This window comes from Aspergillus stella-maris (genome assembly GCF_047715825.1).
Source record: "Aspergillus stella-maris strain CBS 113639 unplaced genomic scaffold BDV14scaffold_60, whole genome shotgun sequence".
NCBI lineage: Eukaryota > Fungi > Ascomycota > Eurotiomycetes > Eurotiales > Aspergillaceae > Aspergillus > Aspergillus stella-maris.
This window is the reverse complement of record NW_027396854.1, coordinates 115,630-131,096: the sequence shown is the minus strand read 5'-3', so window position 1 is coordinate 131,096 and position 15,467 is coordinate 115,630. Positions and strand designations below refer to the sequence as shown.

The window sequence follows — 15,467 nt, the reverse complement described above, 5'->3', positions numbered from 1 at the left end:
AGTCTACTACAACCTGTACCTTAACAGAATCAACTCAGCAGAAGGATCGTTGACATTTTCTTAAATTCTTCTTCTTTCCTAAATTGCACCGAAGCTTGGATTGATATGACCTCAGAGTTTCCCCGCGCCCTGGCTGGGCCCTCCTCCAAAGAGAGAAAGTACGACCGCCAATTGCGGCTCTGGGCCGCCAGCGGGCAACAAGCTCTAGAGGAATCCCGAGTGCTTCTGGTCAACTCCGATGGACCTTGGGGAAATAAAAGCACAGGAGTGACAGGCGTAGTCGGAGTCGAAACGCTGAAGAACCTTGTCCTTCCAGGTGTCGGAGGATTCACGATTGTTGATCCGGCGGTGGTCAATGAGCCAGATCTTGGCGTCAACTTCTTTCTCGAAAATGAAAGCCTGGGCAAGTCAAGAGCTGAAGAAACATGTCGACTGTTGAAGGAGTTGAATCCCGACGTAGAGGGTAACTTCAGATCCAAGGTATACATACTACCAATTAGGGACAACATCCCCTCAACCTATGTCCTCGCGCTAATCAGCTTGCTGTATCAGCCTATTGCCGAAGTACTTCAAGAAGAACCCGAGTTTCTGGCGCAGCATAAGCTGGTCTTAATATCTGGCCCTGTGCAGCATTCGACCTTGCAGTCTCTCTGTGATAGCGCCAAAACGTTAGAGATCCCGGTTCTCTACACTCGCTCTGTTGGCTTCTACTCCACGTTCTCGCTGCAGCTCCCGTCAATTTTTCCCATCGTTGAGACGCACCCGGATCCAGAGTCGACACAGGATCTTCGTCTCCTCAACCCTTGGCCAGAGCTGTCTGCCGCTGGCGCCAGCATCAGCAATCTGGACACCATTGATGACCATCAGCATGGCCACGTTCCATACGTTTTGTTACTCCTACATTACTTGGAGAAGTGGAAAGCCAGCCATGATGGTAACTACCCATCGAATTACAAAGAGAAAACAGCTTTCCGCGAGTTTGTTCGGTCCAGCGCAAGAACAAACAACGCTCAAGGAGGCGAAGAAAACTATGACGAGGCCGTGTCGGCTGTACTGAAATCGCTCAACCCATACAGTCTGCGCAGCTCGGCGCGGGAGATCTTTGAGTTGGAAGAATGCAAGCAAGTGATCGCGGAATCCGCTGATTTTTGGCTCATCGCGTCGGCTGTTCGCCAGTTCTATGAAGCGCACCAGGTTCTTCCACTACCTGGTTCTCTCCCTGACATGAAAGCGCAGACGGAAGATTATGTTTCATTGCAAAACATCTACAAATCTAAAGCTCGGCAAGACATTGCAGAGATTACAGATACCATCAGACGCACCGAAACTCAACTGGGACGCACCAACCAGGTCTCAGAGAAGGATATCGAGATATTCTGCAAGAACGCCTCTCATATCCAGGTGATCCATGGTCGCAGCATATCGCAACTGGATAAGGGGGATGCACACACCCGAAAGCGTGTACAAGTCGAGCTTGATAACGACGAATCTCTCATCCCTATTGTTCTAGCCTTTCAGATCTTGGATATTGTTGTAACAGGAATTCAACAAGGAAAGTACAGCGAGAGCACCCTAGACGATGAAGCAGTATGGCTGTCGGAAACTGATCGCATTCTCGGTGTTGCCTCGCAGGATAAAATTGTTGACGAGGAAGCACGGGACCGCGTTCTGGAGGCGGCACGAGAGCTTCGAAGAACAGAGGGTGGCGAGCTGCACAACATTTCGTCACTTACTGGAGGCTTAGTGGCGCAGGAAGCCCTCAAAGTCATTACCAGACAATATGTACCTTTGGATAACACGTGTGTTTTCAACGGCATCCGCAGTAGCAGCGCGATGTACAAGCTGTGATGGGTCCGTTGGGGAAATTTCAACCCAGAATTATCTACTACGAATAGTTCTATGATATGAATTCATGAATTACCAGCCGTGCTTCAGTCTGAAGATGATAAAGCCTTGGAATTTCGAGTACAGAAAGTATTCACTGAGCTCTGAGCCAATGCTAGGTACTTTATACAAAGTCTTGGCGGTGGCACGTGGGCAAAGCAGCGATTGCCTCATCGGGGTTAGTGGCGGAGTCGGAGGTGCCGCCATGATGTGGAGGGATGAGCATGGCTCGAACACCCTTCAACTTGCAACTGTTCAACCTCGGGGCTTCTCTCGACGCTTGCCATTCAGGGTACTGATGCTGACCACCTATAGAGGCGTTGGTCTTCTTGTTTGTCTCTTAACTACCATGTATATCCACTAATACCGCCGTTCACCGCGTTCTTCCGCATTTCACCCCCGGCCTAGGGTGCCTGGCAACCAGGAGCTTCATTTGACACCTGTCGGCCGGCTTTGGATACATAGAATCGAATAGCAATGTCTTCCTCCGAAGCAGCCGGAGTTATATCAGCTGCTGCAAATGTTTCCGCCTTACCTTCGTCCGTACCGTCCTTGAACGTATCCTCGGCTCCACGCGACTTGATCTCGCTCCCTCTCCGCGGCCTTCAACGGGCAGAATCGTTCGCCTTTTCCTTCATACCTCGGCGTCTGGCAAGGATAGTTGGGCTTGGGGATATGAGTACACATTTGTGGGGTGCAACCGGTGCTGGAATGGAGGGAGGCGTAGCGGCAGCGACAACGGAAGCCGCGGGTGAAGCTGTAAGGGAGGCTGTGGTGGAGGCCGCAGCTCAACCAGATGCTGGGTTTCAACTCACAGACCTTCTCCAAAGTGCGATCAAGTTTAGCGGCTTCTTCTCATACCTCACAAGTCGGTGGTCTATAGCTTGTTTCACAGTGGTAAGAGCTCTTGGTCTCCGCTTGCGCTGTACAATGTTTTTAACATCCTCAAGGCGCTCGTTTTGAACAGGATCGCGATATATGCTTCTACGAGACGGCACCTACAGCTTGACTGGACAAGACGACTGGCCTTACGAATTATTCCTATCCTCCTCTTCATCTCCCAAATACATTCTCTTCTTCGTGCCATCAGATGCCAAACATCACCCGCATATCCCGAACTCCGGTACGGCAGCCCCGGGAAGCGTTTGTCGTTCGATCATGCAGGACATGGAGGGTTTCTATATTCCACGAGCTCCGCTCTCCTTTCATGGGAAACGGATCAACAGTCATGCAGCGCCATGAACATGAGTCGCGTAGGGACTGAGATTCCCTATGGCACGTTCAAGCTGCTATGGCCTGTTTTCCTGCGGCTCTGCTTGGGTCACTTCGTGGAGACACTTTCAAGTTCTTTGCAAGGCAGACCCGTTGTTACTGAGGGTGGGATGTCGATTTTCGAGCATTCGCTTTCTTTTGCTGAAGCTGAGTCTACAATCAGCCAATACCTTGGACTGGGGCCCTTCGGTTCACCTAAACCGAGCGTCAGCAGGGACAGCGACGGGGACACCCAGCAGTCGCCCTTGAACTTACTAACCAAATCACAAATATTGGACCGGATGAACGTAACGCCAGAGCTGCTCTTGATTGCTTTGATTTCATGCTGCCACTGTCTATCCTCAAACTTGCTCGATGTCATTGGCAAGCAGAGCAGATATCGGCTTTTCAACACCGCCTTTTGGGGCCTCTGTTTCATGGCGGCCATGACATGGGGTCTCGCAGGTGGCTCGACTCTGGGCACTGACGATCTATCTCTCAAGTTCCCGACCGTTTGTGTGGTGGGATTCGTTCCGCATCTGCTAATACTGTGCGGAATTATTGTATGCGCCAATATTTACGCACTTGCACTTTTCATAACTGCATTCTCTCTGCCTTCGGATACCGACCAGCAACTAACTCCCCGCGAGAGGTTTCGCTTGGCTCATGAGAACATGCAGGGATCGAACCAGGTTAGCAGCGTGCGCGTGAATCGGCATGAGGACTTTTACTCTGCCCTTCTCAGAATCGGTTACACCGCATTGACTGCGGCCAGTGAAGCTGTCTTTCTCAATGAGGGGAGAGGCGTCGTTGCACGCAACATGACCTGGCTAGAGGAAGACCGATTGACAGAGCTCGAGAAAACGCGCCGAGGACGCTTATCACGGCATTCCGTGGGCGTCACTAACAGCGACTTCCACTTCGAAAGCGGGGAACCCAATCTTTTCGAAATCCAAGAGGCCCCTTCAGAATGGGAAAGCGGCTACGGACGGGAAAAGAAAATCGAGAAGCCGAAAAGCAAGTCTCGCACTTCTCGATACCAATCTAACCCTGGCGGTGTTGGTGCCTTTCGTGGTCTGTTTCGGTGCTACCAGGGTCTTACATTCTTCCGCGCTATTTTCTACATCATGTTCAAATGGCTGGCTTTTGCATCTGATAGAGCTCTGACGTCTATTGGGATTAATGCTCGACCCCGTTGGTTCAAGGGCTTTGTACGGAAGAAGGAGACACAGGAGGCATCGGGCAAAATGATGGCCGAGTCCCTTGACTTCTGGATGCTCACGGACGAGGGAGAGCTAGAGTTGCCCGAAAACAACGAGTTCGACGTCGAGAAGGAGATGAGAAAGAGGGAGCGCTTACAAATAGGCAACTGGAACCCCACTGACGAACAGCGGCTCGACGAGAAGCTCTACAATTGGTGGAAGGCAGGCGGGTCATGGGGAAACCAAGACCAAACTCCGGACTACGACGTCCTCGAAGATGACTGGGACGACACGACTAGCGTCGTATCCACCGCAACAACTATAGACTCCGAATGGGAGGATGAGTCAGACGGTCGAAGAACGCCTACGCAAACGGACCCATTCCCAGGACAGTACTCCAGGGATGGCACACCAGCCCCGGAATCCCTAATGGACATCGGCTCCATCGCGCGCCTCCTCGACCCGCGCGACGAAGAAACCCGCCAAGAAGCCCGTATTCTAGCAGCGCACCTCAACGCCGGCCGCGAAGGCCGAATCCTCACTCGCCGCCAATACCAAGATCAACTCGAGCGCCAACGAGCTCAGGTCCTACTAAGCTCGCCCCGATCCCGCATCCCACAGCCCAACTCATCACAGGGAACCTCAAAGCCCACAACACAGCAAGAATCAGAAATACTGGAGAACCTCATCCTGATAAAACGCTCTGCAGCTGTTTCTTCAAATTCGCCATCTTCCGTTGAACAAACGTGGGAATCTGGTGCTTCGGGGCTGGGTGCAAGCGGTCCTCCCTGCGTCGTCTGCCAGACGAACTCGCGCTCCATTATTGTTTGGCCCTGCCGGTGTCTTTGTATCTGTGAGGACTGCCGCGTGAGTCTCGCGATGAACAATTTCGGCAGCTGCGTGACTTGTCGGCAGGAGGTTGGCGGGTTCGTGAGGTTGTGGGTGCCGTAGTTTCGAACGGTGTTGGTTTGGCTTTGGTTTGGTTTGGTGTGTAGGGTGTTTTGCTTGGTATTCTGGCCCTTTTGAACAGGGCGCTGGGTTCTTTTCTTCTTGTATCTTATGTCCCGGTTTTTTTTCTCTCTAAGACTTGTCAGGCATGATGTAGCATTGTGAGACCTGCTGAATCCATTCTCTCTTCTGGACTTCTACCGTGGTTTCTTGAGTATACTTACATATATTGGAAAGTGAGAGTCAAAGATGATTGAGGCCTCCTATGCGCCCAAGTGCGTGACAAGTGAGCTCGAACCACAACATTTCGTCTGGAAGAAAATCAGTCTCAAACAAAGACATTGTTTCTCTGATCAAAGGTCTAGTTTGTCTTCCTAGCCTTTCAGGATGTTTAGATGCTTATTGGCTGCTTGTTCTGGCTCTGTTAACAGCATTAGGGCTCTCAGTCGAAAGGTTTGTGTTGTGTTATGAAGATGAATATTCACTCAGGTTTGTCATGCTTCTCAAATGGCCTTGTTCTCCCTCTACTTATCTTCGCTTTGCCTGCCTTTCTCCTTTCTCGTCCTCTTGAGAGTACATTTCCTGAAACATTGATCCCTCTCTAGCATCAAGCTATCCTCTTTGGAAAGCCCGTCGAAAGACATATCTTCTCCAAGCATCTTTGACCCAGTCATTCGTTGCTATCTCGCACTGTACTCTTAGCCGATTATCTCAAAACATGTCTTCCAAAATATCCTCCACCGCTTCAAACGAGGAGATCGACACTACCTCCGGATACGAAGCTGATATCAGCGACGAGATCTCGGACTCCAGTCCTATCGTGAAGACCAAAATTTCCACCTCCTCCAACTCCACCATTGGGACCAACAACGAGAACAACGAGCTAGAAACCGGAATCATTACCATAGCTTGCGATGCGAGAGACGCAGGCCCTGGAGTCCGTAGCGACGATGATGCCCAGTTTGGAACCATTTGGATTGAATGCTCTGCCCGCGACATGGGCTTTGACAACTACCAGGCTTTTTTGAGCTATGACAGCGAGGACGAGGGTGAGACGGAACACATAGAAGACATAGGGGCTTTGGCGGATAGAGAAGATGCAGGAGCTGGACCCAGCGACTCCAGCAGCAGAGAATCAAGCGCTTGTAAGCAGGACCAAGTGGCTCCTACTTCATCCCTCGACTCCGCTTCTTTCTCTCCTTCTTCCTCTGTGACTTGCTCTTCGAAGTGTTGTTGTTCTTAATTGGTGCTGCGGATTCTTCTTGGAATTGGACCCCTGTATTGCCTGCCCCGTCTCCTTGCGCTCCTGCAGTCTGTGGTTCCTCATTTTGCCTCTCTCCAATCTGTCTTTGATCAGGAGTTTCACCAGTCACTGGCGCATTCTATCCGTATCGTGTCAGCTCCGGATCGTCACTAACACAAAGCCATCAGAAACCGGGAAACACTCACCACATCCAAGACGGTACCAGCCATCCCAGCCGCCTGAGTCCCAGCAGCCCAATACCCAAACCACTCATCGAACCAAGTCCATGGACGAATAAATCTCTTTATTATACCCCCAAACCGAAACCAGAACATTCCAGCCTATAACACCATCCGCCCGTCAGCATCGCGTAATACACCGACTCGATTTATTCAGAAAATGGAGAAAAAAACGAAAAATGCAAAAATAACATAAAGCCCACCATGAACGAGACCACGATGTTTGCCAGAGTGCGCTTTCCCACTTCGGTGTCTCTAACTGCGAAGAAGAGCCCTTGAACATCTAGGGCTGTCTGAACTAGGCATTTGACAAAACATAAAGTGACGCTGAGGCCAAGGAATGTAACGAAGGTGACCATAAGTGCCTCTTGGAAGCCTAAATTTGAGAAAGCTCCTATGCGTGTTGCTTGCCTTAATCGGGGTCGGGGTGGCATCTTGGTTTGTTGATGTGTTGGTGTGTTGATACTAGCTAGGGTTTTGCTTGCTTTGCAGTTCGGTGCGTTCGAGAGGCTTCGTGGGGACTTGGACTTGGAAAATATTATTAGCAAAGGGTTGTAAAAGAAGAAATCATTTGTGCCTGGGATTGGACCGTCTTGAGTGGGAAGTATTTTTGAAAAACTAAAGAGGAAGGAGCAGGACATTCATAGATATCTGTGACTGTGTTCTCGGCGGCGACGACATAAGCCAGTGAGCCCTCTTGATATTGACATTGTGAACAACAAACAATGAACTCTTTGCCCTTAAAACAGTAACAATAAAGCTTTAGTATTCTAAAGGACAGATAAAGACACAACGAATGTGAATAACAATAATAAATCTATTCATTCCTATATCTCAGTATGTATGGCTTCATTGTACAGACATCCTATACTAAGTTACCTTTCCAGCGGCATACCCAGCCTATCATCTCCCGTTAATACGCCTCCAGATCCCATGGTATTTACTTCAATCCTATTGATATATACGTAGGGCAAGCTCTTCTCGTCAAATGAATTCTCCATGCAGATGCCTTGATTAAGCAGTCGAAGCTAACTGGGCAGCTACCCACAACAAATGCAGACCACTAATAAAGTCAAGATCCCCAGAACATCAGATCCATTATGCGATATTACTAGGTCTACCCTCAGAATCCCACATCGCTCATGCTTCCAGCTCACCGAAATCTGGCGACGTAGCAAACAGGCAGCACCAGCAGTGCAGCTAGACAAAATACCCAGCGACAACAGCAATCGCCGCGCCAATTAGGTTAGCCGGGGCTTGTACCAAATTACCGCCTCCAATGAATGGCGGCGACGTAACAGTAGAGTTCAACGGCCCAGTATGACTCGGTAGCAAAGGGATACTGGACAAAGACCCAACCGGTGTTGGCGATGGCGTAGGTTCTACATCAGTCGACGTAGGAAGGGTCATAATAGGGCCTGATGGACTAACGGGGCCATCAGATGGTGTAGCTCCTGTCTCAGTTGGCTGGCTCTCAGTCTCTGTCTCAGTATCGGTCGCTGTGGTTGCAGGTGCATTTCCGCCGACAGCGGGGATAGAGATCGGGACTCCGGCGCTAGAGCATTCGGTCATGACAGCGTTTGAGACAGCTTTTGTGCGAAAGTCAGTATAAGAATTTAATGCCGACGCAGAGTCAAACCTGGTGGGACTACTAAAGGACAACTGACCGGACTGGTCTTGCTCATTGCAGGCTTGCTCGACGCAAGGAGTGACCTCGTTGACGAGAGCAGGCCGGGCACAGTGGCAGGCAAAATCGGTCAGAGAGGAGCAGCCATCATGAGACATGGCTCCAATGAAGCATTGGAGCTATCAATGGTTAGTAGTGGCTATGAAGAGAGACCGGTTTGCTGGAGCTTACAGAGCAGTCAGGTATATCCATGATTTGGGCCAACGATAGGCCTGCGCAAAGGAGTGTGGTAGCGGCGGTACAAAGCTTCATTTCGACGAGAAGTTATTTTCGTTGAAAAGAGTGTGGTCCTTTATCCAGAAATGGCAGGAGACGATTATGGTAGCTAAAGAGTAGAGGGGCAGCCTACAATGCTGCGGCGTCAGCCCTTTTTATACTCAGCACTCCACCATATCGCCTCTTGGGTACTTCGTATCACATGCCTCAGAAGACGCATTGCCAGTTATTGTCGTCCATTGGATGTTCTATTAATATGAACCCTTGAACCGGTGGACCGAGATGCCTGTATACGCGCTCAGAAGTGACACAGCTGGTAGAGATCAAGAGCGCCATGACATCAACTAAACAGGGCTAGTGACCAAATTATACAAGACTCCGCGTGATCAGGACCAGATCGAGGATGGTTGGTAATTGGTGGGGTCATCGAGAATTCGGCTGGTTTGACATTTCAAGCAGAGTATGCAATGAGGGACAGTTTAAATACCACGGCTGGCCGAGGCGTCAACTCAGATATCTGAAGGCTTGGCCGCTGAAGGAAGGAGTAATGCACTGGTGTTGCATACGCATGAAGACACATCTGGACACAGTAGGGTAGGACGAGTTCAGGGGACGAGAATAGAGGACCAAGTGTAAGAAGGGGCGAGTAGCTCGGCATATTTGGGTGGCATCCAGGAGCGCAGAACGAGGGACATCGGAGCCGCCGGTGTCTCCTCGAAGGTCTCGGCTCTTTTTCTTGAGACCGCTTCTCTGGGTGGCGATGAAAGTAACTTGAGGAACGGTTGTGTCAGGTATAGAGCAACTTTCTCTGTCCGACCGGTTAGCAGCGGCAGATGGCGTCTCAACATCTGAAAAGCAAATGTCCCCGAGTAAGAATAGCGAAAAGAGAAATGATATTCAATGGGTATGTACAGTGTACTCCAAACGCCTAGCGTAGTTCCGATCTCGAACACCAATATATGTCACAACCTATACCAAGCCGATGTAAGATGTTACATCCGAGTGTGTCAGCGGCGCTCATGATAGCAACTCATCGATATAGGCTCGTTGCCCCGTGGTGCCCTGCTGTTTAAGTAAGACCGAGAGAACCTCGATAGGAGGGTGGAGGTCCAGAGACTCTGCTCGTCGCCAACGTTTTAGGCGGGCAATGCCAATACAGGGCTTCGAATGTTAGCATGATTCATCCTTTGAAGAGTCGTAGGTGGTCCGGAAGGAGCTATATAATTGGCATACCCCGTATTGACTAGAAAGATCAAAATGCCGCAGTATCTTCTCGTCCAACGAAAGATTTTCGTGATGTACTGCCAACGGTCAGTATGCTATCCAACGCACAGAGATGAAAAGTGACTAACCTCTCGGTCCACGGTTCTTCGAATCCTCCTTGTTCCAATATTCTTGTAGTTGTTTCTTGGTGACCTTTGCTGCTAGCTTATCCTCCTCCGACAACGGTTGCTGGATCTCCGCCTTCGCTTGAGACCGCACAGCAAGCTCCGCCACATGAGGTTTCTCGGGCTCCTCAGAAGTATCTTTCGATGCATCTTCTTTAGGGACTACCGAAGCAAGAGGCTCAAGGGCCTTGGCTTTCTCGAAGGGTGTTGAAGGGGCTGCGGATGGCTTTGTGACTCTGGACTTTGTTCCGAAGGATAAAGCGGGCTGGTTTGATCGGGCGGAGGTAGTGTTTCCTCCTCGACGACGGGCGGGCGGCATTTTGTAAATTTGGAGGTATCTGAAAAGTATACAGATGCTAGTCTGTGTCTTGACAGCGGAGAAAGTGGAAAGGAGTTCGTCAGAAGTCGGAAGTTGCAGAAGAGTGGTCCAGGTTGGCAGGAGTGTGGGGGAACGAGGCTCGATCGATGTCATCCAATCCGTTGCGGCGGCAACCGATCCAAGATCTATTCACAGTCAACATTTCACTCCAGGAACAGGACAGTAACCATAGTTAGTTATTTACACAGATTTTACAAAACATTTCATATTCATATAGTACACCAGTATTAATGAGCTTCTGACTTCAATTGTCAGCAAAATGCAGTGTAGTTGCCCAAGTGGGGTTGCTTATGATCTTTCGCAATGTGAGGCGCAGACCAAAGCGGCTCAGCCAGAGCCTTGGATGCCCAGTATGTCCACCATTAATCCACTGAAACGGGCCACAAGACAAATATCCTGGTCGCCACGCTTTTGACACCACGTAGGAGGGCATATGAGCCGACCAATGCAGTCGGTTGGCGGCATTCAGCCCTGCCCCGGGTTTCACCAAGTGAGACCTGGGGTAAGCAAGAAGTATACGAGATTACTAGTAGATGTAGCCGCGACGCTGATCTTATCAGGCAATCGCTTTCAAGGGTCTGGGCCTCAGCCGAGACAAGTATTGGCCGTTTCGACTGGGCGCTCTGTTCAATGGAGAAGCAGGTATGACGTTGAAACCACGGAAAAAGCAATGATAATCAGTCTTTTGTCGGAGGGAAAGACGGCAGTTCTTGGCTCTTTTTAAGGTGGTGGAGGTTCTTGGCCAGCGCCCTCGACGGAACATCGCACTTTCAGCCGAAGCCTCGAAGAGTCGAAGAAGACGAAGGCTAGGACTGCGATCGACAGCGTATTAGTTCGCAGTTGTGGCCGACAAGCGAGTCAGTCGTGGCATCTGGTCAGCTAAGTTGACCCAACCTTGGAGTCTCTTAGCCTCAGCTTCGTTTCCCCACCACAATCAACAACCTCGAGCAAGACTCGACTTAGCCGCCTTCCAGCCCCTCTGCGGCTCCAACTCCTTTCTGCACCGTTGCGCTCCTCGACGCCCCTTTCCACCGACCGTTCCGACTCTAGTCTCTTTTCTCGACCCTCGTGTGCCTGCCGCGCCTAAAGTCCGGATCCCGAGCTGTCGCTTACCACCCTGCGGGCTACACCGTCGCACGGGCTGCCTCGCCAGACTGACCTGAACCTCGAATCAAGCCCTCTATGAACCTTTCAAAGTCATCAACACCGAGGTTCTATAGTCCGCGAGTTCTTCCCAAGTCGCATTCTCGTCACCTTACCCCCGCCGATGGTCGTGCGGGAGCAGCACTCTCACAATGGCCGCCTTCGTGCGAGTGTCGGGGCCTGCAAATGGCAACTTTCTGATAGGATACCCTGGGATATCTGCGACTATGGTAAGTCCTGCGCTGCTATGCATATCATGCGACTCCATAGTGCAATACTCTGACCAATTTCAGCCTCGCATAGAAGGTAAAGTCGAGATTAGACCCAGCGTCGGCATTACAGCCCCCGTCAATGTATCCCTCGTCACTGTATCTCTCATCCGCCGCGAATCAATACACCCGTCAGCCGACTCTGTCGCAAAGAAACGCTTAGCGCCTCCCCGGAAAGACATCACCGATACTGTTGGAAAAGAAATGCTCCTCTTCCGTTGTCCAGCCGGCCGAGAACATGAGGAAGTATTGTCAATGGATCTGCCATTCGTCCTATTCATTCCATTCGGACGAGGTGGGCCAGATGCATCCAGACGAGTCCCTCCGGCTAGCTTGCAGCTGCCTAGTCGCACCGCGGAAACATTCTACGAGATTATGGTAATGGTACAACAAGGCCACTCGGATCAAAGGAAATACACGTTCCCGGTCCCTATCGCGCGCTACGACACATTATCAACATTTGGAATGTACAATCGTCCAGAGTCAGCAGAGAATGTATCGGACCATTTAGTGACGTTGGGTATATCTTTGCCGCGGTGGTCATACGGTCCTCTGGACCCGGTGAGCGTCTATGTCAAACTATCGCCAAATCCAGACTGGCTTAGCAAGGCCAGGAAGGTTACAATAAACAAAATCACCATCGGTATCGACGAAGAAATTATTTACAACCATGAGGGTGACGAACCACAACGGAAGGTTAAGACATTAACGAAACGGGTCGAACCAATTGGCGTGAAGATGCCTCCGACAGGCTTCTTGACCAATATGGGTCTCGTGTTTCCCGCAAAGGACTTGCGCGATGGGGAGGGTGTACTACCTAGAGGTAAACCAGGATTTCCCACGTATGCCGTCAGCGGTTTTACGACCACAGCAAGCCTCTACAAGATTGAATACTATTTAACAGTCAAGGTTCGTGAAGCAGAACCCGTCTCAATGGACTCATCATACTAATGAGATAACTAACAGGCGCATCTAACATCCGCGCGGGACATCATCATTCGGCAACCAATCGTCGTTTGCCCACTCGACCACGCCGGGTGCAAAGAAGAAATGGAAGCCATCGAACAAGCGGCCCGAGAAGCCGCCCACATCAACCCCGACAACCCTTTACTACCGCTGCCTTCCATTGTCCGTCCATCGGACCCTAACGGCCTCCGCCACCTCGGAGTCGCCATCGTCGGCAACCAAAAGAAGCCTTTAATAGATTAGGCTGCAGAAAACTGCCAACTCACATCACTCTCCTCACGAGAATCTTACAGCTAGGCAACAGCTAAAGAATCTCACCTACTCAATACACTCCGATCCCTGACTATGGAGGACGGAGTCATCAACTATCACGTTAATGGTTGGGATAACCGAATGAGTCAGCCTACACGTGCCATCTAACTATCTATCCATCAGACCTACGTGTCGCCGGCGGTACAACACTGCAGCCTGAAGAAAGAGAAACAGGCCAGTTCATTTACGTCTCACGAATGCATGGCTTACGGAGTTTATATTATGTTTTGCATGTCATCTTTCGAAATTCTCGATAGCCGAATTTTTGTAATTACTGCTTTCTTTTGGATCACGGGGCCTTGGGGGCGGGGTGTCTGGTGATTTTGTTGGGTTTTGTTTGTTCGATTGACTCTCCTAGTATCTGAGCATGGTGGACGTGGGACAGTGTATCTGTGGCTGTGGCTGTGTCATATTGATCTATATCCATCTTGCCTTGAATATCTATTACCCTGTTCACAAGCCGTGTCTGTCGATATCGATATCAATATCAATATCAAGTATTTTATTCAACTCCAACTATATATACCGGTGTCATCCTTGCCATGGTCGACGAACTTCACGCTGATATACACTTGGATCCAAGGTCCTCTTAAGGACATATAGCTAACCAAACTCTCCGCGAGTCAAACCAACACTTACTACTCCACGACGCGAGCCTGCCCCTCCGCAGTCCCAGTCCCATCCTCCTGTCGAAGGAATTTAACAGCAACCTCGATCCTGAACTCACCCCCCGGAACCCTCCAAGAATCCCAACCTCCACTAACAGCCGCCGCATAGCAGCGCAGCGGAAACAGAGCGAGATGAGCCAATCTGCCAATGCCAATGATTAGCTACGTTCCATTCCACCAAGGATCCCATCGCAATAAGAAGAACAGGGAATGAAAAGTGAAGCACATACCCAATAATCAAACTACTCACGAGTCCAATTCCCAGAATCACAATCACTGCCTGCGCGGTCTTATAGGCCTTCTTGTCTGGTAACCACGTGTCGGGACTTTGGTCGAAGTTGCCGTCTAATGCTTCAGGGATATTCGTGAGGAGATTCACGATCAGTATGGCGTCGACGATGAGGTTTACGGGGAGCCAGAGCTGGAGCTGGGAGTGCCGGAAGCGGAGGAGGTTGAGGGATGATATGATGAGAGTTAGGATGCTCTGTTGCTTTGTTAGACAGAATGTCTTGATTCGCGCTGCGGATCCTGGAAGTGGAATTGGGCAACGTACAAGACCTAACAGAATTTGGACATAATCGCGCAGCCAGTAGAATAGGTAGAAGCCTCCCGGACCAGCTGCGTCGATGCAGATGGTGGCCAGAAGGCAGATAAAGGCCAGTATCGAGAGCGCGGCGCTCAGATGCGTGAGGACGACGATTGCTCGGAAGTAGGGTGGTTTTGCGGCAGGCGTGGTGGTGACTTCTGCTCCATCTCGAGAGACCTGGTGCTGGCTGGACGATGGTGTCTCTGGGTCTGCGAGAAGAGGAGTGGTTTCTGAGGTGGTGGCCATTGTTGTGTTTGTTGGTAATTGCTTGAGTGCTTATATATGCGGTGCAGAAGGCTTTGCAGATGGATAGATCGCTGTATATGTATCCAACCTGGTCACAGTCCCACGCAATTCAACCTACCGACTTAGGTGTCCAAAAGCTTTGAGGCCTGTTCGGTTTTTGAAGGTGCCAAGGCAGTCGGCGAGTAGTGAGGTTACCTGGTAGGTGCAAGTTGGAGAATCTGACAGAACCCCTCATGCACCGCCCGTCTTAGCGCAAATCGAGTCAGGCAACGGTGTTATCCCTTATGAAAGTCGCAATATCGTATGTCACAACGCGGCAATGATCAATCAAGCTGTTTACTATCAACGAGATAGCAAGCCTATTTTCCAATATCCAGAAAACCTAGAGCAAGGCTGAGAGTGTCGGGGTCCAATCGCTGTCTGCGTTCGCTTTGGAGACTGTCTATCTCTTGCATATAGTCCTTGAGCATGTCCAGGACTGTCTGATACTGAGTGGAAGATGGCCCGAATGTTTCAAGAGCGTTAGCGAGATTGCTTGAGATCTGCAGCGATATTAGGCGGGGTTGCTTAGAAACAAAACAAATGAGCTCCATACCTGAGTGAGAACCTGATTATAGTCGATTGAATTCGGCCTTTCGCGATCCATAATATAGTTCCAGGAATCTAGGCAGTTTCATAGATAGAAAAACAAATCAAGACGGGGAAACCGGTGGGGAAGGAGATCTGGACCGAAAGTTACAATGCGGGCCTGCGCCGATGACTGATGTCTCTCCAAACTTTTTTCTCCTTCTCCGCACCGCAACGGCTCATCCACCACCACCTCTCTATCTTTCAGCCAGC

At 50.4% G+C, this 15,467-nt stretch overlaps 9 protein-coding genes across 9 annotated transcripts; 4 read left to right on the top strand and 5 right to left on the bottom strand.

The window, feature by feature from the left end:
• Positions 1-10: 10 nt before the first annotated feature.
• Positions 11-2,134, top strand: BDV14DRAFT_179877 (NEDD8-activating enzyme E1 regulatory subunit). The gene is made up of 2 exons (XM_073769826.1): positions 11-480; positions 553-2,134. Exons 1-2 carry the CDS (start codon positions 106-108, stop codon positions 1,846-1,848), a joined length of 1,671 nt encoding a protein of 556 aa, XP_073624716.1. The 5' UTR covers positions 11-105; the 3' UTR covers positions 1,849-2,134.
• Positions 2,111-5,646, top strand: BDV14DRAFT_119761 (putative ubiquitin-protein ligase (Asi3)). Its single transcript, XM_073765871.1, has 2 exons — positions 2,111-2,781; positions 2,835-5,646. Exons 1-2 carry the CDS (start codon positions 2,362-2,364, stop codon positions 5,286-5,288), a joined length of 2,874 nt encoding a protein of 957 aa, XP_073624715.1. The 5' UTR covers positions 2,111-2,361; the 3' UTR covers positions 5,289-5,646.
• BDV14DRAFT_119762 (uncharacterized protein) lies at positions 5,647-6,675 on the top strand. The gene has a single exon (XM_073765872.1). It carries the CDS (start codon positions 6,004-6,006, stop codon positions 6,526-6,528), a length of 525 nt encoding a protein of 174 aa, XP_073624714.1. The 5' UTR covers positions 5,647-6,003; the 3' UTR covers positions 6,529-6,675.
• Positions 6,676-6,823: 148 nt separating this feature from the next.
• BDV14DRAFT_179875 (uncharacterized protein) lies at positions 6,824-7,475 on the bottom strand. The gene has a single exon (XM_073769825.1). The coding sequence runs from the start codon at positions 7,406-7,408 to the stop codon at positions 6,917-6,919; it is 492 nt and encodes a 163-aa protein (XP_073624713.1). The 5' UTR covers positions 7,409-7,475; the 3' UTR covers positions 6,824-6,916.
• Positions 7,476-7,967: 492 nt separating this feature from the next.
• Positions 7,968-8,706, bottom strand: BDV14DRAFT_203492 (CFEM domain-containing protein; the record flags this gene model as incomplete). Its single annotated transcript, XM_073774294.1, has 3 exons — positions 7,968-8,356; positions 8,435-8,573; positions 8,626-8,706. 3 exons carry the CDS (start codon positions 8,704-8,706, stop codon positions 7,968-7,970), a joined length of 609 nt encoding a protein of 202 aa, XP_073624712.1.
• Positions 8,707-9,687: 981 nt separating this feature from the next.
• Positions 9,688-10,377, bottom strand: BDV14DRAFT_203491 (putative DNA polymerase delta subunit 4; the record flags this gene model as incomplete). Its single annotated transcript, XM_073774293.1, has 3 exons — positions 9,688-9,831; positions 9,904-9,971; positions 10,023-10,377. The coding sequence occupies 3 exons, from the start codon at positions 10,375-10,377 to the stop codon at positions 9,688-9,690; spliced, it is 567 nt and encodes a 188-aa protein (XP_073624711.1).
• Positions 10,378-11,526: 1,149 nt separating this feature from the next.
• Positions 11,527-13,276, top strand: BDV14DRAFT_119730 (arrestin C-terminal domain-containing protein). Its single transcript, XM_073765868.1, has 3 exons — positions 11,527-11,810; positions 11,874-12,758; positions 12,816-13,276. The coding sequence occupies exons 1-3, from the start codon at positions 11,733-11,735 to the stop codon at positions 13,056-13,058; spliced, it is 1,206 nt and encodes a 401-aa protein (XP_073624710.1). The 5' UTR covers positions 11,527-11,732; the 3' UTR covers positions 13,059-13,276.
• A 452-nt stretch (positions 13,277-13,728) lies between these two features.
• Positions 13,729-14,844, bottom strand: BDV14DRAFT_119724 (uncharacterized protein). Its single transcript, XM_073765867.1, has 3 exons — positions 14,349-14,844; positions 14,026-14,279; positions 13,729-13,937 (listed from the first exon to the last, which is right to left on the bottom strand). Exons 1-3 carry the CDS (start codon positions 14,625-14,627, stop codon positions 13,766-13,768), a joined length of 705 nt encoding a protein of 234 aa, XP_073624709.1. The 5' UTR covers positions 14,628-14,844; the 3' UTR covers positions 13,729-13,765.
• A 1-nt stretch (position 14,845) lies between these two features.
• On the bottom strand, positions 14,846-15,327 carry BDV14DRAFT_119737 (uncharacterized protein). Its single transcript, XM_073765869.1, has 2 exons — positions 15,223-15,327; positions 14,846-15,169 (listed from the first exon to the last, which is right to left on the bottom strand). The coding sequence occupies exons 1-2, from the start codon at positions 15,271-15,273 to the stop codon at positions 14,987-14,989; spliced, it is 234 nt and encodes a 77-aa protein (XP_073624708.1). The 5' UTR covers positions 15,274-15,327; the 3' UTR covers positions 14,846-14,986.
• Positions 15,328-15,467: the final 140 nt, after the last annotated feature.